The sequence below is a fragment of the Lynx rufus genome, unplaced genomic scaffold (assembly GCF_022079265.1).
Source record: "Lynx rufus isolate CCGP_SWC_20201006 ecotype Redwood Valley unplaced genomic scaffold, mLynRuf1.p SCAF_26, whole genome shotgun sequence".
Taxonomy (NCBI): Eukaryota; Metazoa; Chordata; class Mammalia; order Carnivora; family Felidae; genus Lynx; species Lynx rufus.
Genome location: NW_025814841.1, coordinates 4,878,454 through 4,904,495, shown reverse-complemented (window position 1 = coordinate 4,904,495; position 26,042 = coordinate 4,878,454). Strand labels below are relative to the sequence as shown.

Here is a 26,042-nt window from a genome sequence, read left to right as displayed (position 1 = left end):
AAAAAACCTTTTTTTAAAAGAAGTTACAAGGACAAAGAGAAAGAGAAGGCTAATGCATTCAAACAACATGTCAACAAAATGCTGGAAGCAGGAAAGCAGATAGAGAAGTGGCAAATGACCTAGCAGACAAGAGAAAACTGAAACCTACAGTATGCAGGGGAGATGCTGAAAATGAACAGACAACTCTTAAGAATTTTAATTGGAGGTGCCGGGTACTTATGAAGTCTGGGGGTACCCAAACAGAAGACTCTTTTGCATAAGGAGCAATTAAGATCCCCATCCTAGGAACAGGAGATTGTCCCTTCGAGACTCTGCCAGAACTGGTCCCTACTTACAGAAATTCAACCAGAGTAACAACCTGGGGACACCCAGCCAGGCAGGCACCGGCACAGTGGAAGAAGTAAAAGCTGTTTATTGAAAAGAGGGCTAAGCCAGCTCCCATCCCAGACATTTGCAGCCAAGCTCTTACCTCCCAGGATTCCACTCTGGGGAAACGGACCCAACAGAAGAAAAAAAGCTTCAACATAATATAAAGCAAAAAAATCAAAGCAATGGAAAAGAGGGGTAAAAAGAAGTAATCAGGGTAGCAGTGGAGGTGTCAAACATCCAACTACCAGGAGTTCTCCAAAAAAAAAAAAAAAAAAAAAGAAAAATGAGAAAATGGATGGGAGAAAAGAGTATTAAAGAAATTCTAAAATTTCCAGGAACTGAAGCCCAGATACAAATAAAGAGACCTACCAAGTGTTTGGGGCCCAAAATACAGTAAACGGGGAAAAGACCTACATCAAGGCACATTAGTAGGAAACTTCTCAGCAACAGAGATGGAGAGAAGACCCTAAAAGCCTTGGGGGTACAGGTCAAGTAGAAAGGATCAGGGCACTGAACTCCTCAAAAGAAATACTGTAAGCTTTGTGACAATGATGGAATGCCTTCAGAATTATGAGGAAAAATTATTCCCAACCAAAAATTGTATCTTAGCCAATAACAGTATACAGACAAAACTTAAATGTGCATTTATCTAAATAAAGGAACAAAACAGCACACTAATGAAAGAGGTACAAGCTTTAAGGAAAAAAGAACTCTTTAAAACTTTCAAAACTAGATCCAAAAGTCCTTAAAATGTCACCAAAACAGTTAACTAAGTAAAAAAAAAAAAAAAAAAAATCCACCCTCCTCCCTTTTTGGGCATGGAAATTATATAGATTCACTTATTCAATCTCACAGCAGTGATTATGGTCTCATCTACAAAAGTGATAGAAAAGTAAAGGTACTATTTGTGTTTAAATGTATATGTACAACTTTCAACTGCTTTAAATACTCTCAAGATGAATGAGTATCAGCAAAGCAAGAGCTTGGGGTAAGGGACAAGAGCTAGGAACAGAGCCAAACAAAACAAACCCTAGGAACAAAGGTCTCTTTAAAAAACTAAAGTTCTCAAACTCTTCCTGAAATTACCAAGTCTAAAGCACCTTGACCCCTATCTCTTTATTTTTAAACTCTCTTACCAGTGAGTTATTGGCTTGACCAGAGTCCATGAAGTAATAACCAAGCCAGAAAAACTCTAACCACAACAATCAGGACTTAAAAAAGCCTGACCTTTAAACTTAATCAAGAATTTTGATCCACAAATGGTTTCTGAGTTCCTCAACACATCCCAGAAATAACTTGGACCATAAATTTACTTCTATCATGGCAAATTTTACTCACACACTTGAACCAACAGGGTATTGTAGCACATGGCATCTTTAGTACAGTCAGGCACAAAATGTTAGCTGCTCCTGCTATTACTGTCATTACCACTTCTGACCGAATGAAAGAAAAGGAACTGCTAAATGGGAACTGGTAACAAAAGGAATTTGGGGACACAGAACTCTATTATCTATGAGCAGTACTACTTTGGATGAACACAGCAAAGAGCAATTCCAAATATCTACAGTCATAACCTTTTAAAAATCAAGCACTGAGAGACATCTGAAATATATCTCCTCACTGACCTGTAACAATACCAACTAGACAGAACTGAAGTTCATGGAGAAAACTGTACTTAGTTCCTATGTACTACAACAATGATGAAAACTATGATATCTATTAAAATCCTGGTTATCTCAACTTCTCCAAATTTGCTTCTATCCTACCCACGTTACACATCAAATATCTACAAGTATAATTAAGATACTATGGTCCAGTAGGCACTTTGTCTTTTGACTTCCTCCAAAACTTCTCATCAATTCTATTCAATTCTACAAATTAATTATTTACTGCTTTGAACTGTTCTCTGATATTGCTCTTCTACTTTTTACATTTCTATTTTATTTTCCCAGCTATAAAGGTAAACTTCAGGAAATGACCTATGACTGAACTTTTTGCACATCTGTATATTTAGTACATTGTAGGTACCGCATAGATTAAAAACACTAGAATATTATACAAAACCAGAGACCAACTGTTCACAACACTCCTTACCCAAACAGCACATAAAGGGCAGAAACAATTCAGTGTCACCATTTGAATGAGTCTAATGTGTCCCCCAGCCCACCATCTCACACACTAGCATGTCAGGATAGAGTGCAGCGAGAGCTTAATAAATAGGTACTAGCATACTGGCTTCGGAAATGAATGACAAACATTCAACCCAACAGGGTCACTTCATACAGCGGTCCCCTCTCCTCCACCAAACCCCAGGCAAGAGGGAAGAAAAGACACAATGATGATCCTGTCCTCCGCAAACAGATCAAAATTTGAAAGCAAAAAAAAAAAAAAAAATTCATGGAGGCACAAGATAAATGTTAATGTACAGCTTTCAAAGACTACAACACAGGCCTTTGCTATGCTATTTTGTTTTCCTCTAAGAATGTTTAAAACTTCCTTCATTTCACATAAAAGTACCCTTGAGCCTCAGCAGCAGAGCCCGTTGATGCCGCTTAATAACTGAGGGCCTGGGCTTGGAGACCCTCGTAACACTTCCCTGCTGTGCAGCCTGGGAACACGCTTAACCTCCTGCAAGTCCAGTTTCTTCACAGTGCTGCCAGAGTGTTAAATGAGAGGATGTTTGGAAGCCATAATGCTTTGTACATAGTAAGAAATAACAACGCTAAAAATAATGTTTAAAATGAGCAAACCTCGTGATGTACCACATAAAGAAAACCTGCGTGTCAATTATAAAACTCCTTGTCCACTGGGCTTTTTAAGATCTCTAACTGGAAAAAAGGATTCACTAAAAATTTATCTCAGAGCACGATTAAAAAAAAGTTTCACTCTGATATAACATAATAAGCAATGTTATTTTTTAGCCATTGCTTTTTTGTCTCAGCTTCCAGAAAGCCTAAAATACAAATCAACTTAAATTAACTTAGCTGATACCTCCTACCACCTTACCATCCAAAACTTCTACCCAGTCTCTTGCCCCTCATCCCACTTTGAGTGTTAGACCTGGGAAGGCCCTTAGTAACTGACTGATCCCACATTCTCATTTTCTAATGACAACAATATGGCCTCTTCTGATTGGAAACAGACAAAATGGCAGAAGGTACTGAATATACAAAATGAATACAGGGTCTTTCTTTTTCACACTGACACAAAAGATGCTGCAATTTCATCACATATTCCATTTAACAAAACTGCAAAACACCAAGAAAAATGACACATGACTGACATTCCTTTAAAATTGACCACAAATATCAAAATACCACCTCAGGCAAAGCTATGAAATATTAAGGCCTACTTCTAACAAACTTTACATACAAATAGACATGGTGTTCCTACTAATCATCTGTTAAGCTATGCCTTTATTTCAACCACAGTGACTCTGCCCCAAAAATGCTTGCAACTCTCCTTTGAGAACTGGCTGTTAAGGTTTCTCCGGAATGCCACCACAGCCGTAGCTAGCACAATGCCTGGCACACAGTAGGCATGCAAAGGACCATTAAAATAGACTCAGCAGCAAAACCTAGTCATTTCAAGGCAGATGGGTCTCTGCAAACAGAAAATATTCAATCCCAGAGCTGACTAATCAAATGGATGATGAAGCCGAGAAGCTCTTATCCAAAGAAAATTCTGTTTCATAGAAAATACATCCTGCACCTGAGCACAGTTATAGTAAAGAACTACTTGCCCACACTGCAATCTTTAAGTCTCAGAACATATCAAATGTTTCATTATTTCCTAAATAATGCACCAAATCAACCACCTGACTGTAGGAGTAATACCAGTGATGTCAAAAGAACACTCCCTTGTGATTCGGACCTAGATGCTTTGTGGGGGCCTCTGCGATGTTCAACTGTTCAAATGTCAAGTTCAGTACCTCTGTCTGGAAATACTAGGTTCATTAATAGTTCCTACTATCACAAAATGCATTATGTCCAGTGCCACAAATGTCAAATCTTCATTGCTTCTATTTTCAAATACATGATATCAATCTTTTCTAAAACTTTCATGGCATCCAAATCTCCTTCTGATAATCATTAGTTTATCATCTTTTTTAATGGTCACGGAGGTTTAAAAAAAATCTATAGCAGCGCATGGATGGCTCACAGTTGGTTTAGCATCTGACTCTTGATTTCAGCTTAGGTCATGATCTCCCTTTATGGTTTTGAGCCCCTCATCGGGCTCTGCGCTGATAGCAAAGAGACTGCCTGGGATTCTCTCTCCCTCTCTCTCTGCTCACCCCTCCCTCATGCTTGCGCAAGCTCTCTCTCTCTCTCTCTCTCTCAAAATAAACAAACTACATAAAAAACCTAGAAGTCCTTTGACAATCTTCCCACCTAGAGGTGGAGTCTAATTACCCTCCCCTTTAATGCAGGCCTTATGACTTGCTTCTTGAGGAAGATATCAGGCAGAAGTGACTCTGCATGGCTTCTAAAGCTATGGCATAAAAAGGCATTCCAGGCTGGTGCTCTCTTGGGACAGGGACACACTTTTTTGAAAATTTAAGCTGCCACCTAAGAAGTCTAGCAACGTTGAAGCCTCCGTGCTGGAAAGACCACACAGAGAGACCACTGGGGTTAGAGATGCCTGGGGAATCTCCCATGTTCCAGCCCCTAGCTGATGGAGTCTTCTCCATGACTCCAGCTACCATTTGACTCCAAGTGCATAAGAATCCTAGAGTAAGAACCACCCAGCCGAGTACCATCAATCTCCAGAAATAATAACAAATGATTGTTGCTTTATACCATTGAATTTGGAGTGGTTTATTACAGAGCAATAAAAAACCAGAATGAAGATCAAAGAAAACTTCCCCATTTTCTTCGGTCCTAGTTCCAGTGGTATATGAATAAAGCTTCATTTATGCTTCATCTTTGATATCTTTCTTACCAGTTTCCTTTCAAATGGGCTAAACTTAAAAACAAAACAGTAGTTTATACTATCTACACCTGTGAACTCCTTTAAACACTTCTTTCCAGCAGATTATTTCCAAATCTATTTAACTGAGTAGTAAATCTTATCTCAAAATAAAAACCAACGTTTATGTAACATCAACAAAACCCTACACTTCCATATTCCCTAGTAACTAACAGAATACCACCGACAGGACAGCTCTCCTGTCAATCACACCAGGAAATATATACTGATAGAATGTTATCATTTCCTCATCCCTGCAGTCAGGAGAGTGCATAAGGAAACAAAAACTGACAAGGCTAAAACCTTCACCAACCACTTATCTCTTATTAAAAGGGTCTCCAAACATCCCTGCACAACCTGGCCTATCATTTCCACATCTTTTGGAGTCAAGCTGTTGCTGATCATAGGATGTTTTCTGACAAGACAATGTAATCCAATGCAAAATATGTGCAAAGTGAAACTGCAAAAGATGCAAGATTTCATGAGGTCTAGGAAAAGCGATACTGGAATGCAAAGACCACACACAATAAGCCTGTCTTCAAAGAGGCCTTCTCTCAGCATTCCCAGATGGTGCTCACAGCCTCAAACTGAAGGAAGAGCAAGTTGTAAAGAGTGGCCCCGCACAGTGATGAAAATGTTTAATAAACCACTTAGAGATATTACAAAGAACAGTTAATTCAGTGGGCTTTCCCGTCATTTCTAAGTGATGGCAATTTTTAATAAAAATACATTTCACGTAGATGGAACACGGAAATTAAACACCTCACATCTCAAAAGAAGTGTTTCATAATCATTAACAAAAAGCATGTCACTACAACGAAAACTCCACAAGGGCAGGAATTTTTGCCTCTTTTGTTCACTGCTGTAGCCCAAGAGTCTGGCCCAAAATAAGCCCTCAATAAATATTTGTTGACTAAGAATGAATGAATGAAACAAACAAACAAACAAACTTTAGGCCACATTCTTTTAAATGCTTTCTCCAGAGTGTTCATTTAATTTATGTTATAATGAAAATTCTGTCAGTTTACTAGAAAAAATAAGTGCTTAAATTTTACCACAATGTTTTTTACAAGCTGTCTTCTTCCTGGGTGAACTATGTGTGCAAAATGGAAATGATAAATTCTTGTCCAAAATCCAACAGACTTTCATTACACACCATTCCTTTGGGCAGGGCTGTGAACAAATTTTTGTAAGCACAAATCAAAAATTATGCCCAAATATCTAATCCTAATGGGCTTTTGTTCTATATAAAAGCTCAAAATAAAATTTTTACAATAATAAATTTATGTACGGAATCATCCTTCAATTACTTTTACACAAAGAATTGTATTTCATATGAGGTTTCTAGAGAAAAAAAAAACTTAATGAAATTAAATAAGTATTCTTTATTCAATGCTTTCCATGTTCTTATTTTAGATGAACAGTTAACTAAACGAAAACACTACACTAGGGACTTATTCTGTTTCTAGTCTTTAAAAAACATACTCATATGGAAGCATATAAAATGCTAAATCACACTGAGACATCAAAAGTAATCACCCATAACCTAAAGACAAGTGCACTGTCATTTTCTTTCAGCACTTCTTAGGAAACTTTTGTTCTTAACATGGTTAAGATCATAGACTGTTTCCTCTCTTAGAAAACTGCATTATTACTCATCTAACTGATACTACTAACCCATCTGTAGAATTTGCAGCGTTTTCCCAACAGCAAAGAAGCATTTGAACTGAACCATCCATCTAAGCTGGCTTCTTCCTCATTAACAATAACAAATACCAACAACTAGGCTGGACACAGGTGAAGGATGCTATTTGTAGTCATGAAATCAAGTAACTGGCCTAAACTGGGATGGAAAATTCACACCCTTCACACTTCACTGGTTCAGTTGCTAACCCTAACCTGCTAAATTAACAAGTCACAGCCAGCATATGACCTAGCACAATCAAATATGTTTTTCATGATAATACCAACCTCATTTTTGAAGACAGTTAACACTGCATCCCTTTCTACAAGAAAACTACTCAAATGATATGAAACCCCATGGACTCACTGCTCAAAGCATTCTGGGCTTCCTACAGTTCCTCCAATGTACTGCCCTCTCTCACCGCTGGGTCTTCACACATGTAGTTCTTTCTGCCTACAAAGCTCTTCCAGTCCTCAACATCCGGCCCTGCATCATGCCCTCAGCACCAGCCTCTCAGCCTACCTCCTACTATTCAAAATCCTGATCTTCCCTTTAACCACTTCTTCTGGCAAGCTTTCCTTCTTCACAAGATCACGCTATGTGCCTATGGTGAAGAAGCCCAAACCTGTTTCGCTGTACTCACGCTGCCCTGTAATGGCCTGTCTTTCCCACAGACTAAGCTCCACCACTGTAGCACCAAGACTAGAACTGAAAAGTAGCACAAGACCCCCAAATTTGCTGTCTTAATGGTACGTGTGTGTAAACAAAGTGTGTATATTAATATTTAATTGCACTTATATATAGTAGTAAATACGTATGAGAAAAGCAAGTAACTTCCCATGCACATCCCAAAAAGAAAAAAGAAATAAAACTGAATTAATGCAGAGTTTAGTCTTTGCCACTTAACTCATCACGTGGGCACTCCAGCCCTCAATTTCCTCAGTTATAAAATATGAAAATTCTAAAATACTCCTTGATATAAAATTTTGAACATTTCAGCAATGTCAAGTACACTTAAGGTTACTAGAGCTAAAAAGCTAGGATCAACTATTATAGCCTAATATACAGAATGACAATAGGCATCCTAAAAAACAGAACATGAATCCCCGACAAGCACCTGACAGTACTAGAACCTACTAAATAGCCTTGCAAAGAGAACAGTCTCATTTCACTGGAAATCAAAGGCGAGCACACACTCCCAACCCCAGGAGGTGTTACACTGTCAATGCACTTTTGCTTTATCATACCTCATTTCAAGTAAGTTTTTGCCACACATGTAAACTTCCCCATTAAGTTTATACGGGAAGTATAATTAAAAGATAATATAACTGCACTAAATTCATTCACATCAAGTTAAATACATCGACCCTAGCAATTTATAAAGTTTTTTAAAAAGACTCAGAAGAGCTGGGCTGGGTTTAGAATGTCCACTGCTTTTACATACTTATTAGAATGAGGACAAAAGGGCACATGAGGTCTGCGGCAGGAAATAAAAATCAAATCTTAAAGTGGCAAAGCTGAGCAATATACATCAATTATGGCTCATAAAACAGTATCCACAGGCCTACAGTCAGTCCCACAGATTCAGAGCTGAAATGAACCTTCAGACATCAAACACATCCCCCCATCTTACGAACGAGTAAACTAAGCCTCATTGCAGGGAAATGACTTGCCCAAGATTACACAACTGGTTAGCAGAAGGACCAAGCCTCCTAACACTGAGTCCAGTGGCTTTTTAGTTCTCACAACTGTCCCATCAGGACCCATCTATGGTACACAAAGTCTTTCAGGTACACAGTAACACTCTCAAATTCTGTACGAATTTGAATACATGATAATGAATGTCAGTATCACAGAACAAACCTTCTGAAGATAAAAACTTAGTACAAAACTTAAAGAATTAAACACACACATCTAAATTCAGATATGTAAGGGGCACCTGGGTGGCTCAATGGGTTAAGTGTCTGACTCGAGTTCAGGTCATGATCTCACGGTTCATGAGTTCAAGCCCCACATCAGGCTCTATGCTGACAGCTCAGAGCCTGGAACCTGCTTAGGATTCTATGTCTCCCTCCCTCCATCCCTCTTTTTCTCTGACCCTCCCCCACTCATGCTGTCTCTCTCAAAAATAAATATTTAAAAATAAATTCAGATATGCAATTCTATTTAAGTAATCTCCATACCCAACGTGGGGCTTGAACTCATGACCCCAAGATCAAGAGTTGGATACTCTACTGACCCAGCCAGCCCCTGGATATGTATTTTTGGTTTTTTTTCCTAGATATGTATTTTTGACTATTTTGTCTCACCCTGGGGTCTTAAATCAGATATGAAATTCCATATCCATTAAAATAGTTCTATCCCATGAATATCTATAACCATAAATAATCCTGGCATATTCATTGGCAGAGCACTATATGAAATTGGGTATTTTATTTTTTAAATGTTTTTATTTTTGAGAGAGGGACAGAGCATGAGTGGGGGAGGGGAAGAGAGAGAGAGAGACACAGAATCTGAAACAGGCTCCAGGCTCTGAGCTGTCAGCACAGAGCCCAACCTGGGGCTCGAACTTGGGACCAGCGAGATCATGACCTGAGCCTAAGTCGGACACTCAACCGACTAAACCACTCAGGCGCCCCTGAAATTGGGTATTTTAAATGAAGACAATAACAATCAAGGAATCTGAGGACACTCAGTCTCACATTTAAGGGTCTCTGTGCTATGACACTGCTCTCCTGGCAGTTTTCAAGGTGGTCACAGGGTCAATCTCAACCTGTGCACCATGGATGAGCACAAAGGAGTACAGACCCTCTACGTAAGCTGTTCAAGTATGCCCCCTCCCCTCCTAGTCAACTCCAACAAAGCAACCTGTTTTCACACACCCCTGAATCACATCTTCTTATCTTATCCCTGGACAGTATCTTTTACAAGCCAAAAGCAAAGGAAAAAACCACTGTCTATATGTAAACTACTCTCACACAGCAAAAGAGTTCTGAACTACTATTAAAACTCTATCAATATCAAATACAGGCACCTATGATGAACCCTGGTTACTGGCAGTATCTTCCATGTCTCTAAAAGAAAATTCATTAGGCTCAAGAGAACAGAAATAAGAGGATGAACCAGGGTCCACACCCTGCAACTTTGCCTTCAAAGCCATTTGTAAGCATCAGGTTTAATCATCAGGTCCTTCTTCCCTGTCATTTATACCATCCAGTAGCACTGAATTCTCCATTACATGTTTGCCTCTCCTATAAAATGAATGCCCCATGAGGGTAGAGGCCATCATCTTTGTATCCCAATGTATATAATTTAGTTGACAAATTAAGTAAAAGAGTAAACCCTATTTTCCCACTTTCTTTGTTCATTTTTCCATTCATCAATGAAATTTAAGAGAAAGAAATCATAGACAACCATAGACACACTTCCTTCTCCCTCTTAGCCTTTCTACAATACAAAAACCCTTTTCCCTACCACATCCTAAGAGCACAGACACTGAGTGGAGAAAATCTACATGATCTGGCCCAATCCACTCACTTTACAAAAAAAAAAAAAAAAAAAAAAAAAGTCATATCACTGATTCATGGTCACACTGCCAATTAGTGTCAGATACAAAACAAAAACAAATCCCTGACCACTGACTACCAATCTACATTCCACTCACCATCATGTCAAAGACTGACTAAAAACTTAATCACTACCTAGAATATATCTCATCAATTCAAAATCAACTAAGAATACCAAATCTTCTCTAAATTTATGTCTTCTAATCTATGCTATCTTAGCAGAGAAATAAGCAATTTTCAAAAATATGAGGAAAATGCTCCTTTAAATCTCTAATAGTTTGCAAGGATGTCAAAAATACTTGATACGATCAAGATGTTACCATTCGGGTAAGCCAGGTTATGCGGACACAGGCCCTCTGCACTATTTTTGCAACTACTTGTGAGTCTATAATTATTTCAAAGTAAACAGTTAAAAAAAAAATACATGGCAGTCACCTGATGCCACTCCCTGGGCCCACTCATCTATCACCTCACTATTCTCCAAACTTGCCCAATAAGCCAGAAAATGTTCCAACTGCCTCTCATCCCAAAAGTTCCAAAAAGGGTCGGTGCAACAAATAAATCACAGTTGTTGCACCAAGGGAAACCTACTCCTTGGTTAGCACAATGTTTGAAGGTGAGAAGCACACAAACATTTACGGAACAAGGAAGACCAATCTAATAGCATGGTCAAACTCTGTGCTGGCAACACAGGGCAAATATTTGCACAGGCTAAACTTCGACTACCTCTCCTACCAGTCTTTCCAAGTCTGCTAGTGGTCCGGACCAGGTTCACTCTCCGCACTGAACTGTAACCCTATGAGTATTGACATGTGTTTTTGTTTTCCTAAAGCTACCCTCTCGGGTGTCTTATAGTTGTAGGGAGGACCTAATATGTGTATAACTGTACTCAAACTTTTTAAAAATTTCATTTGTAGAAAAAAAACCCAATTTACTCTAATGTTGAGGAGCAGGATAATACCTTACTCTCAAGCAATAGCTATAGCAGCAGTAGTCGGAGGGGGAAAGGAAGGCTGCAGGCAGTAAGGGCTAGGCAAGCAGAGCTCTGACGGCTGTCATCAGTTATTTTAATTTAAATACAAAGGAATGTGAGCAGGAGCCTTTCATACAGTAATCCTTAAGCTTTTGTGCTCCTGATAATGGTGGTCCACTTAGACACTATGAAAAACACTACTTACTCAGAAAAGCCACAAATGTTTTTACTACAATTTGGTTATGTTACTCTTATAAAAATTCAATGTTGTCAGAAAAACTCCATCTCAAAAAAAAAAAATCATTAAAAAAAAAACCACACCCAAAAAACACATGCTATCACCCCTCAAGAATGTCCCAGAATTCATCAAATGATCAAATCTTCATGAAAACTGAAAAAGCTTTTTACATTTCCAAAGAGTCTTCTAAGGAGTCAAGAGGTCCTAGAGAAAAAAAGAAAAAGAAAGAAAAAAAAAAAAATACCCTAGCCCCTCCACTCAAAAGAGTTTTGTGAAACCAGAAACATTCTGGAATGATATGGGGTGACTGCTAAGCACATACGACTCCTGTGTCTGGATGCAGGTGCTGTGTGCATTCTTCAATAGCCTCCAGCTCTCTGGAGTGGCAGAAAGATGAGCAGCTATTGCCAAGAAAATCAGCCCACACGTCATCTCTGACCTATAGACCTTGGGCTGCCAACCTGCCCAGGGGAAGACACCTGGTCCTGGTTTTGCGTCCCTTCAGAAGTGACAGAAACCTAACAAGGAATCAGGAGGAACATGTGGCCGTAATTTGGATTCATCCCTTGCTGGTGACTGCAGGAGGCAAAGAAAAAGTAGTTCCTATACTTCCTCCCCGAAGAGGAACCGCGGAAAGGAAAGAGCACGCTGTCCACAGCATCACTGCCCCTCCCTTACTCTCCATCTACACATAATAATCAGAACACCTGATAAGAAGGAAAACACAATCACTTATGGGATTTCTGACAGGAGATGAAGACTTCAGGTTAAACACCACTAGAAACACAAGCATGCTAAGAAAATGTTTAAACCTGCTTAGTTTACAATTTAAGACCAATCACTTGATGCTTCCTTTAAAGACAAAACAGATTTCCTACGTGCAGATGAGGATACAGAGCAATATATGGACTAGTTCAAATTACTTCTGGACAAGAAACAAAGCCATTCTTACAAAATAAGAAAACAGACATTGAGCTGCAAAAGCCCAATACCTCTCCCCACAAAGCCCCATAGAGAACTCTGTTTTCCTAATTTAGATATTAAAATAACCCTACCATACTGTCTCTGCTTTCTTAATGGTCTTCCTATTAACTTCCTAATCTTAAATTTGGCCTTTTCTTAAGGCTTAAAACATCAGTCATCCCCCACTTCTCACATCAAAGCTAGCAGACTGTCACAAAACATCTTAAATGAATCTCCACCACGCCCACAAGTAAAAAGGTCTCGAGCCGCTCACACACAGGCCATCTCTGGAGTTTCGATCATCTGTGAGGAAGATCTAGTATCTGAGTTCACATAAAGATCTGGAACACCTTGTCACCTGAATTGTGAAACAGCAGACTCATGCTGGAGCAGATCCAGTTTTTTAAAATGGTAGATCTCAATACTTTTTCTTCTGAATCACAAAAAAATGGAGCCTGAACTGATAGGGAAGGAAATAAAAATCTATCTATTCATTCAATCCACAGTGCTCCCTACACTGGACTTATCTCCCACTGTCATAGCTCTATATGCAATCTAGAATACCATCAATACTAATGGATTCTAAAATATCATCGTTTTATATAGACAAGTATTTTTTTAACTAACACACAAACTTGCTGTAAGAACAATGTAGATTTCAGGGTGCCTGGATGACTCAGTCAGTTAAACATCTGACTCTTGATCTCAGCTCAGGTCTTGATCTCAGGGTCATGAATTCAAGCCCCATATTGGGCCCCATGCTGGGCATGAAGCCTACTTAAAAAAAGAAAGAGAAAGAAAGAGAGAAAGAGAGAGAGAGAGAGAGAGAGAGAGAGAGAGAGAAAGAAAGAAAGAAAGAAAGAAAGAAAGAAAGAAAGAAAGAAAGAGAAAGATGGAGAAAGAAAGAAAGAAAGAAAGAAAGAAAGAAAGAAAGAAAAAGAAAAGAGATGTAGGTTTCTTACAATAACTAGCTTTCTTGTATGAAAAATATTTTAACATACTAAAGTCAAAAAAACTTCAAGTACATAAAATTTTTACCCAGGATGATTACAACTTTATAAAAACAAACAAAAATCTCTATGTACAGAAAAAGAGACTAGAATGCCACCAAAATGTTAATACTGGTAGCACCATTGATCTACCAATGCAAAGAAAGAGAGACGAGAAAGAGAGAATCCCAAGCAAGGATAGCTGATAGCTATCTACTGATAGCACGGAACCCAACTCGGGGCTCAATCCCGCATGAGCCAAAATCAAGAGTCAGACGCTTAACCAACTGAGCCATCCAGGCTCCCCACTATTAGACTTTTTACACTGATTTTCTATATTTTCCATATCTTCTGCAACAATGTTTTTTACAACAATTTTTTACAATAAATAAATAAAAACTAAGGAAGAGGCAGAAACTGAAAGCAACCCAAATTTACACCAGCAAAAAAACAGATTTGTGAAACTGTGGCACATCCAAACAATGAAATACTACCACTAATACAAAAGGAAAAAAACTACTACAGGCTACATGAGCTAAACAGAAGATGCCACACACTATTCCATTTCTACAAAATTCTAAAGAAGGCAAAATTACAGTTAGAGAATATAGAACAGCATTTTTCATGGGTGGGAACAAGACAGGGGACTAAGAATGCAAAGGGGCACTAGGGAACTTTTTGGGGTGATGGAAATGTTCCATTTTCTTGATTATAGTGGTTACACAGCTGTAAACCTTTGTCGAGAAACTCAGCAAACTGCACATTTCAAATGGGTGAGTTATATTGTATGTCAGTTATACTTCAATAAAGCCAATTTACAAGTTAAAAGTAGAGAAGGTTGAAAGCACTTCATTAAGGTAAATGATACCATCAGAAACTAAACAAATAACATTACTTTTGCCACACAGGCAAGACAAATGTGTCTTCTTTACCCTTAAAATAACATTAAAATTTAACACCTTATTTAATATCCTGAAAAAACAATGAGACTGTCACAAAACAGTTATCTAAGAACTCACCATAATTCTCATTTTCAAGAGGTTTATAACCACAACCTTGATTCAATCAAGAAGTATGAAATACTATGAAATATGAAACAGAATAATTTCTTATAGCCAAGTTCAACTTATTAAGTCTCACTTCTATACATTAACTTAGAAGAACATTGCAAAGTTCCACATGACTTAATATTATTCCTCAGTGTGCCCTGCAGAAAATCGCTCAAGTTTAATTTCAAGAATCTCATTACATAACCATTACGAGTGACTGCTAATACAATGCTACCACGGGAGGTTATGAAGTGCCAGCATCAAGCTACAAGGAACCTTAAGATTCCCAGTGTGATACTACCCCTCCTTCTAAGGCTACAATCCACACAAATATTGTCTTATTCTTAAAAATGTCAAAGTTTGGAGCGCATGGCTGGCTTAGTTGGTGGGGCATGTGACTCTTGATCTTGGGGCTGTGAGTTCGAGTTTAAGTACTTAAATAAAAATTTAAGTAAATTTTATTAAAAATAAAATCTTTACAAAAAATGTCAAATATTGTAACTTGTTACAACCCATTTAGTTTTATCGTGTAAAACTGTCAATGAAAAACAAGCATTTATGGGGCACCTGGGTGGCGCAGTCGGTTAAACATCGGACTCTTGATCTCAGAGCTCAGGAGTTCAAGCCCCACATCGGGTTCTGCACCAATGTTGCAGAGCATGCTTGGGATTCTGTCTCCCCTTTTCTCTGACCCTCCCCGACTTGCGCTCTCTCTCTAAATGAATAAACTTTTAAAAAAAAGAAAAAGAAGCATTTATGTGCCAATAGAAAAATCTAAACAAATTGAATTTTAATATTAAGGAATTGTTTTCGGTGTGTGGGTGTTTTTAAAGTCTTCATCTTTGAGGGGCACCTGGCTGGCTCAGTGGTTAAGGTTCCGACTTCAGCTCAGGTCATGATCTCAAGGCTCCTGAGTTCAAGCCCCACATGGGGCTCTGTGTGGACAGCTCAGAGCCTCGAGCCTGCTTTCAGATGCTGTTGCCCTTCCCTGCTTGTGCTCTCTCTCTCTCTCTCTCTCAAAAATAAATGAACATTGGGGCGCCTGGGTGGCGCAGTCGGTTAAGCGTCCGACTTCAGCCAGGTCACGATCTCGCGGTCCCTGAGCTCGAGCCCCGCGTCGGGCTCTGGGCTGATGGCTCAGAGCCTGGAGCCTGTTTCCGATTCTGTGTCTCCCTCTCTCTCTGCTCTTCCCCCGTTCATGCTCTGTCTCTCTCTGTCCCAAAAATAAATAAACGTTGAAAAAAAAAAATTTAAAAATAAATAAATAAATAAATAAATGAACATTAAAAAAAATTTTAAAGCCTTCATCTTTGAGATTCATACTGCAGATATTATCGATTAAATTATCTGATGGAGAGAGTGTTGAAACCAAACTGGCCACGGATTTGGTAAGTGCTAAGATTATGTGATAACTGTTATACACGTGTGTTCATCATCCTATTGCCTCGACTTCTGTATATGCTTGAAATTCTCCATAATATGAAGATTAAAAATAATTTTCAGAGTGAAAGTTAAAAATCAAGTATAATAATCAATCAACAATTCACAATCACACAGAGCTAGGAGAGGCCGTTTTCATTTACTTAGGATGCCAAGGTGGCAAAATGACAGAAATACAGACCACAACTGGAGTTTCTTAATTAGAAGGAGGTATGATAAAAATGGGGGAAAGAAGACGTAAGTAAATCCTCCTGCAATATAAAACTGCTTCCTTCAATACACCCCATAGTATCTACTGAAGCGTAATTTTTTTTTAATATTTTATTGTTTTAAGTAATCGCTACATCCAATGTGGGGCTCAAATTTACAACCCTGAGATCAAGAGTCGTGTACTCTACAGACTGAGCCAGCCAGGCGCCCCTACTGAAGTGCAATCTGACACAGCCTTCAGTGATTCAACTTTCCTTCAGAAACTATTTCCTAAATAACCTAATTGCTAGGGGAAAAGCCTGGTCTCTCTTAAAATTCACCCCATTATTCCCAGTTGCACTTCCGTGTACTGTGTAATTTCCTTCACAAGTGTGTCTGTTTACTCCTAAGCCTGCGATTTAGTCACTGATTTCTTGATTTATAAAATTGGTTTGCCACTGTATGTTTTGATTTTCAATACTTTGTTTGGCTATTTCATACACTGTCTTTATCTTACTTTCCTTAATCAACTTCATTTAATCATTTCAGTTAAACTTGCCTGTACTTCCCCAGCACAGTCCTCTAGTATTACTGTGTCTGGGTAACAATCTCAATAATCGATCAATAAATAAACAGTGAGCTTCCCCTCTGGTCTGGTGATGTGATGCTCTATCCCACACAGACTAATACTTGTGTTTTTTGGTGTAGCGTACTGAAATTTCAGACAGCTTTCGACCATTATGACATCTGCCCATCACAACCTTCGTTCACCTCCATGTAACCCCTGGCACATTTTCAAGCTCCTACTGAGAGGGCAAGAATACCCTGAGTCTTTAAAACCCAAGAGTTCCTAATGAAAATCAGGACCACTTACTAAATGCCAATGGCCTGTGCAAAAAAGCACTTTCTACTTCACTGTTGTCCAAGCCAACTTTCAGTGATAAAGGCACGGATATGTATCTGCACTGTCCTATAGGGTGGCCACTAGCTACATGTGGTTACAGAGCACTTGAAATCTGGCTAGTGTTACCAAGGAACTGACTTTTTCATTTTAATTGTAAATAGTCACATTATAAGACTAACAACTGCATTGCTGGGATTTTTCTTCACAAAAGTCATTTCTATTTATTTTTACCTCTACATGTATTCAAGATAATTGAGGACAGAATTTCTTAACCTCAGCACAACTAGAATTTGGGCCAGGGTAAGTCTTTGGTGTGGGAGCTGTACTGTGCACTGCGCGACGTTTAGCAGCATCTCTGGCCTCTACCCACTAGAGGCCAGTAGCAATGCCCCAGCGGTGACAAAAGTATCGCCAAACACTGCCAGATATACCCCGGGGAGGCAAAACAGCATCCAGTTGAGAAACAGCGATCTAAGACTAAGGGTCTGGATTTTGTATCAATGCTAAGGACATTCTAGAGCAATCCCTTTGATTTCCTGCTTTTCTATGTGAAATTCAGATGACACACAGAAGCAGTTAAAAGTAACCATCTCTTCATATTTTCCACAGAACCTACATTATAACTGTTTTCCTACCCACTATCTCAGCTGTTTCTCACCAACCCTGAGATGGGTACTATGCCTGATTTAGAGACTGAGGTGCTGGCGGCAGAGGGAGACACAAGGGAGTAAGGTTCTAAGTGGTTAAATGACTCACCCACCCATGTTAAGTAGCCTGGCTGAAACAAACCCAGATTTAAGAATTCCACATTTCAAACTCCTCTCTGTATTATCTTACCTGGCAGCCTTACAGCCCCTGAAGGAGAAGCTCCTTAAAGAAAAACCCTTTTGATATGACAATCTCAACCAAGACTGTTTGATTGCACAACACATTACAATGCCAAAAAAGCAAAGCTCACAGGAAAATTCCGCAGAGACAAACAATGAGAACTGGTTCCTATTGTAACGAACCTACATCCTGAGGATTAATTCAGGACAGGGACAAGTCATGGCATACCCACATCACCTTAAAAAGGCCTCTCTTAGGCTAGTTCTAGAAAAGGGTTAAGAGGGTCAGCCACCTGACAAAAGGCGTAAGTGAAAGGAGGACTTGAGAGGAAGGGGAAATCAAAACTCTAAGACAGATGCCTGTTCTAAGGCTGCAATACCTCAGAAGGCAGGAATATCCCAGAATATAGGCTATGTGGAAAAGTGGAAACAGACCTGGACTTTAAAAAAAAAAAAAAAGACCCGTCATGTGGACCTCATCTGTCAGTAGCCCACTGTGTGCCCCTGGATAAATTCTGCGAATCTCTGGGCCTGTTTTCTCAACTCATTAGTGAAAGACCAGTCTATGGGACTTTTTTGGCACTTAGGGAGATCTTAGTGAACAGGCATTTCTAGCCCTTCCCTCGGTCTCCACAGCAGAACCATGTTCTTGGTATCCCTTTGCTGTTTCTCTGAAACAATGACTTTAAGCAGGAACATAGCACTAACTCAAGAAATTCACTAGAGAGAAAATCAAAATGTCACAAAAGTATATGAGCAGGGATGGTTTCAATTCAACAGTGAATATTTGCATAGGGCCAGCCACTCAGCACCAGGAACCTTGTAATCACTCTGGAAACCACAACCAACATCCCAGGCTCTCTGAATTCCTCTTCTCCGCCCTAGCCACCCCCACCCATATTCACCAACTACATTCATTATTTGGTGTCCCAGGGCAATAATCAAAGATTTTAACCCGATACACAAAGACTATTAAAGAATCAGCATTTTGAAAAGGCAAAGAAAAAAAGCACACTTTTTTTTATGCTAAGTACCTTTTAGATATTTGATACATCACACCATTACACTGAACAGAATATTTTATTTTTAACAGGATGTGGCTATTTTCTAAAGAAAACTTATTTGGAGAAGGAAATATTGATGTTTTGAGGCCCCATACATTTTAACTCAGCAATTTATTTGCAGTATCACACTCCCTGTCCAATCTTACTGCTTTTCATATACAGAATAAAGTCTACTTATTTTTCATCCAAAACTATCATTTATCACTTCATTTCTGTTACAGACAACATTTCTCATATAAAAGTCAAGCTAGAGTAGTACACTCTTTTCTACTACCAAAACTTAATCTTGGTAAAGATTTTATCTAAAGATGAAAACATCCTGAGCTTCTGATTCCAGTTAAAAGACTCCAGAAGGCCAGTTTGTTTTGTAAACAGATGTTTCTCAAGCAATGCAGCAATAGTCTGGTCCTATTACTCTGCAACTAGGCATGCAAAAAGGATCCTTCCTTTAGAAGGGGAGACACAGAACAGCTCCATCCTAAGTCAGCTACATCAAGAGTGCAGGCCTGTCTCAAATGCTGTCCTCACAAATCTCAACAAACCATTCTTTACTGCTACCAGACACAACTATGTCCCCCAAATTTTACGGATGACAGTTTCCTATTTGTCAAATTATCTGCCACCTCGATGCACACATTTTATAAACTAAATCAAATCCACTTCTATTTCATGAAATGAAAACTCAAGATGACCTAAATATTCTTAATATTGTATACTGACATTACAGGAATCAAAAACAAGACTACTTGTTTACCCCAGGAATGGGAAAAAAAAAAAAAAAAAAAGGTAGCTTTAAAAAGGATACATTACTTGGAAATTTCTCAGACAAGCTGAAGCAAAAGGAATGCTCAAAAATGAATCAAAGTGCCCAAGACAACTGCAAAATAGGTTTTGGCATGCACAGTCAACTGAGTAAGCTAGTCAGGATTCTTGGTATATATAAAGCAGGACTAATATAGAAAACATGGCCTACTTCTCTCCTGCTTGGTTCAATTTTCTAAGTCACAAGCCAAGTTACACTACAAGCACCATCAACTTTGCTCTATGAATGACAGTAGAGCTATCCTCACTACCAGCCTGGTTCCAAAATTTACCAAAAAATCTTATGTTAAAATCTTAAAAAAGATCTCTATCTCTAATGAAATAAAATCAGAGTAAGGATCACATAAAATGTCAAAATAAATGACAAAACTTATTTCGGTATTTAAAGGAACTATGTGACAACTCCAAATGGCTAATATTTTCAGAAAGGATTTCAAAAGTTGCACAAACGTGTTAATACAATATAGCTACAGCAAAGATTAGACAAATCTGAACCCAGTGCCACAAACTGAGTGACCAGCTTGCCGATGAGAAGCTGTCCCCCGCACCTGAGGCGGATAGATACTCGGAGACCAAGGCCAGTATCTTAGTAAGTTAGGCCTCTTCCTCCCTCCGGGAAGCGCTCGACAAACAGGGCGTCACGCAACTTATGTCACCCAGTCACTTAGCAAAAATCATACCTAACTTATAAACTCGGGTCCAAATGGCCTTTTATACTCAAAAGAAGTAGAAAGCAACTTATATTATCGGGGGAGAGGGAAGCTTAAAATGCCCCACTTTCTGGCCCCATATTTATCAGCCCACCATCAGATCAGAGTCCTAAATTCTAAGACTTACTTTAATGGAGGCCTCCCTCAACCTTCTCCGAGTCTCTGTTTTGCAACAGTGAAGGAACTTTTCCTGCTTTATCTTAGTTCCCTGAGAGCATGTGGCCCTGCAATTCAATATCCTAAACTGGCAGGGAACGGTGGAGGAGGCAAAGGGAGGAATCCACACAGCCAAAACAGCCTTCTTATTAAAGACAAAAAAAAAAAAAAAAATCATAATTCCTCCTCCACCCAAAGCAACCCATCCCAGAAATTTACAGCTGAAGAAAGCAGCATTGCGAACTGCAAACGTAAGAGTTTTCCTTAGACTCTACGCACGGTTTTCAGCTGTCAAATTACAACTCAGGAAAACACTATCATTAGAATAAAAAAGGAAACAAAAAAGCTCGCACCATAGGGGCTGGGAGAAGGAGCTTACCAGACCCGTTTCGGAAGAAGGAGAGCAAAGGGAATCCAATCCACTTCCCCACCCCCGCCTGAATTCATCCCCTCCCAGGGCGGGCAAACCTCACTGCAGGAGCTCAAATTTAATAATAATAACAATAATCATGGCGCTTACCCCCCCACCCCCCTCCCCCGCGATCTGCCAGGAATCAGCCTCCCCCTCCCCCGGGATCTCTAGGCTTAGCAGGTCCAGATCTCCCCACCGGACACAGTTCCCGGGGACCCGGGCGAACCCAGTCTACCCCGGGGCCCCTCGCCCCGCTTCTCCTCTTCCCTCTCTTTTTACCTCCACCATCCCCCATCCGCATTGTCTGTCTCAATTCAACTTTGACTAATATGGATTCCTCGGGCCTGGGCCGGGCGGTAATTACAGCCCGCCCCCCCCCCGGGAGCCGGATTCCCCCCCCATCTCCGCCGAGTTAAACGCGGCTCCTCGTTGGGAGACGGGGGGGGGGGGGGGAGGGAAAAGGTTGCAGCGCGCTTTTCCCGTCTACACCGCGGGCACCGTCCACACGGAGCTCCCCCCGCGACCCCGAGCCCCCGGGACCAGAAGTTTGCCCCGGAAGGGGCCTAGATGGGAGCAGTGAAGACCCCCCCCCCCCGCCAGCCGGCCTGCGCGTAAATACCGGCGCCCGCCGCGGCGCGGCCCCGTGGGGGAGGGGAGGGCGGGGAGGCGCCCCTCCCCCCGCCCGCCCGCCAGCCCGCCGGCCCTATTACCTGTCATTGAGCTGGTCCTCGGTGCCCGGCAGCGGGTGAACCACGAAATGGATGGACGTCATGGTGCTTCCTTCTAGTCCTCCTCCCGAGGACGGCCCCCTCCCGCTCTCGCCCACCCCCCCCAACCCCCTTCCCCTCCCCAATACCCACTGCCGCCGCCGCCTCCCAGTCCCCAAATGGAGGGAAGCAAATGCGCAGGGGCCGCCGCCGCCTCCCTGCCGGGCGTGTGTCCGCCGCCCGGCGGTCCGGCGGGGCGGATCAACACGCCACCCGCTCCCGCGGCGACAGCGCGCTGGAGTGCGAGGCCGGCGGCCGGGACCCGGGCGCGCCGCCGGCGACCGGGCGTCAGGAGAGGGGGCGACTGGGGAGGGAGGAGAGGGACGGGCTGCGGGCTGCGGGGACGCTGTGGTCCCGGCGGCGGACGGGGTCCGGACTAGGGAGGTGGGGAAGGAGATGAGCCCGCACCGCGCGTCACTGGCGAGAAGCCGCCGCCACCACCGCCGCCAGCACCGCCGCCGCCATCTTCACTTCTGCCCCAGTTTCTCCGTCTCGCAGGCTCCGCTCCCGAGCGGCGGGGGAGGGGCGAACGGGAGGAGGAGGAGGTGGAGGGAGGAGACCGGCGGGCGGGGGCACGGCTGCGAGGGGGCGGGGCTCCGGGAAACGGGCGGTAAGGCCCTTTCGATTGGGCGGCTCAACGTTGTCGGGCCACGGCGCTGTAAGGCGCGTGCGGATTGGTCCGTTCGGCCCCGAGCCCAGCCCTCTGGGGGGTGGGATAGCTCCCGAGTGAGTGTTCCGGAGAGCACGTGTTAGGGAAGGAGGAGGCGGAGGGGAGCCCGCTGGGGCGGGGAAGAAGTCTGGGAGGGAGGCTAAGTGTGCGTCCCCGGGGAGGTGGGAGGAAGAGGGGCTCCTGCGTTTCTCGCTCTGATTTCCCTCGGGCAGCCCTAATTATTCTGCGGACCTTTAGGGGGTTTTTGTTGTTTCCAGTCCTTCATCTGCAATTACATTTAAAGTGGAAGTGCAAAATCAGTTAAGGGGCGAGAAATGCACAGCTTTTTATTGGAGAAGTAAGGTAGTTATGTAAGGACCTTTCCAGAAGGTCCTATCGTAGAATCAGAGAACTGACTTTGCAGCAACTTCTTTAATCACCCTAGTCTCCCCAATGTCCCCAGCAACACCATCACTCGCACAAAAACAAAATGGAAATTTCCACTAATTTACTGATTTAAATGATTCATGAGTTTAATGAAAAATACCTCTTCTACAAAGGTGTTCTTCAATTCATGATCATTTGGGTCATACGGCAAATTCTTGAATGGATCTTTTTTTCTAGGGAACTCCTTTTTTCTAAGGAACCAGTTCATAGCTTTCTTCTCAAAGGCTTCCATAGCACCTTCAAAAAATCAAGTACCCCTTTCAAAGCAGAGTAAAAACATTAAGCTACGTCTGCAATTTGTGTAGATGTTCATTAAATCGGGGGTCCTGGGAAAAGTTCTTAAGGTAAAATATCCCTATTTTTCTGTTAATGCATTGCATTTGCACAGTTTTGCTTAGGAATTTCTTTTGAGCAAAATATATGAAAATTTATTTATAAATCAGGATAGAGTAGGTACCCCCTTGAGACAGATAATGGAACAGTTTTGTAGGTCACCAGCTTCGAAATTGGCCCAGATTAGTTTAGACTAAAAAGTGATTTCAAGGCTGGTATTTAGTCCTCACAAGCAGAAGGGAAGCAGGGTAGACCAACGGACACTGCTAGTTTTAGAGCTAGACAGAACTGGATTTGTGTCCTGTTTGTGGTACTTAACTATGTGACCTTGCTTAAATTATTTAGCCTCTCATAATGTCTTTTTTCTCATTAGTAAAATATCCCATAGTAACAGATCTACATAGGGTTGTGATGAGGTCTAGATAAGATAGCGTTTGTCAAGCACCTAGAGCAGTTCATAACACTTGGTAGGCTCAGCAAATAGAAGCTTTTATTAGTCAACAGTGTTCACTATGTATGACTTTATATACTTACGTCTTTTAATATTCAACGCACTGTGGGGTAAATAATATATCCCCATTATATAGATGAGAACACTGATGTGCAGTTAAGTGTTGAAGCTGAGACTTAAACCCAGGTCATCTAACTCTGATTACATTGCTCTTTCCACTATACCACAGCTGCCATCCAGTTAATAATTTAAAAGGAACAGATTATTCAAAGCCATAGGAAAAATGTGATATGATAAATGCAATAAGAGTGCTATGGAAGTTAACGGAGGAAGTGATTCAAGCCAAGACAATTAAGAAAAGTCATTTAAGCTGAGCTTTCAAGAATGTTCGGGGCAAATAAAATATCTAGCTTAAGCTCACTCATTTTATATTTGCCCCTGAACAAACTCCACACCACACCCACACATTGCTTATTTCTTCCAAATCTGTCTTTTTTCATCTTTTCATTGTTCTTCTACTCTGTTTCCTCGATTTACTCACCCCTAGTCTCCTAGTTCTGAGACTTTCTCTCACGGGTGAAGGCCAGTTTTCTCACTTATTGAAACTGCACATTTGGTCTTCGATGACCATCTTGGCATTGCAATCTTTTTGTTATCCCAGGCTGGCATGTTAGGGAAAATTTTCCTCTTGCAGAGCTCCAACATGTTAGTGGGTCCCACTTTGCAGACAGAAAAACAAGAATAAAGGCATGGAGTTTTGCAAGCCCATCACCTAGGGGAGGAGGGAATACAGATAGAGAATGGCAATAAGCAGGGTTCAAGCAGAATCTCTTTGAAGCATCAAAGTGCAATACAACCCAGAAAAGAAGACCAGGGGGAGGAGGGTTCTTTTCTAATAATTTGGACTAATTTTCCTTTTCAAAACAAATGAACAGAGAAATGAGACAGGAAAGGGGGAAAGCTCAATGAAAGATGGGCTGATGCATGTTTTACCACTGTGGGCAACAGGAATGCAATCCCACTGGGGACAATCTGAGCGACAGTGGGGGAACACATCTCAGAATTATCTCACTGAGTAGGGAGGAAGCTAGAGGTATTTATCCATCAACTCCATACCTCGGTGGTTGAGGATTGTTCCTGGGTTAAATCCCTGACACTTTACGCTTTCCACACTCATGGGCAAAGCATACTCCTAAGGCCAAAGAATGAAAGAAAAATAAAGACATTTCCAAAAAAGAAGAGAGGAAGAAAGAAAAAGAAATGTGAGAAATTTTTGGCAGTCAATCCATATTAAAGAGTATTGTTTAAGCAAAAGGAAAATGATTCCCCAGTGTAAGCTCAGATAGGCATAAAGGTATGAAAAAGTATGAAAAGAGAAGAAAATATGTAGGTATATGAATGTTGACTGAGTTAAACAATGGGGCTTAAAAATCCAAAACATTGATACCAAATGCTGGCAAAAATGTAGAGCAACAAGAATGAGAATGCAAAATAGTACAGCCATTTTAGAAGACAGTCTGGTGGTTTTGTACAAAACTAACATACTCTTAACATATGACCCAGTAATCATACTCCTTGCTATTTACCCACAGGACTTGAAATTTTATGTCCAAACAAAAATCTGTACACAGGTGTTTATAGAAGCTTTATTCAAAACTGCCAAGGCTTGTAAGCAACCAAGATGTCTTTTAGTAGGTGAATGCATAGTAAACTGTTGTATATCTGCACAACAGGTATTATTCAGCACTAAAGAGAAAAGAGTTATCAAGCATGAAAAGATATGGAGGAATAGTAAATGCATACTACTAAGTGAGAAAGTAGCCAATCTGAAAGGTGACATACTCCATGATTCCAACTATATGACATTCTGGAAAAAGCAAAACTGTGGAGACAGTAAAAAGATCAGTGGTTGCCAGAGCTTAGTAGAGAGAGGGATGGACAGGTAAAGCAACAAAGGATTTTTAAGGTAGTAAAACTATTCTGTATAATAACTCTTAAGAGTGGATACATTTCATTTTAAACCGATAGAATTTCAGTCTAAACCGATAGAATGTACAACACCTAGAGTGAAT

General features: G+C 40.8%; 1 protein-coding gene across 7 annotated transcripts in view; it reads right to left on the bottom strand.

The window, feature by feature from the left end:
* Positions 1–22,138, bottom strand: part of UBR5 (ubiquitin protein ligase E3 component n-recognin 5) — a 136,874-nt gene extending 114,736 nt beyond the window's left edge. For 6 of the 7 annotated variants that reach the window (XM_047088949.1, XM_047088951.1, XM_047088950.1 and 3 more), the window contains exon 1: positions 22,034–22,134. In XM_047088949.1, the coding sequence (XP_046944905.1) occupies positions 22,034–22,095 (62 nt within the window). In that variant the 5' untranslated portion in view covers positions 22,096–22,134. Of the gene's footprint in view, positions 1–22,033 lie in introns of all 7 variants that reach the window. The other variant, XM_047088956.1, reaches the window with a different exon arrangement.
* Between the last annotated feature and the right edge of the window lie 3,904 nt (positions 22,139–26,042).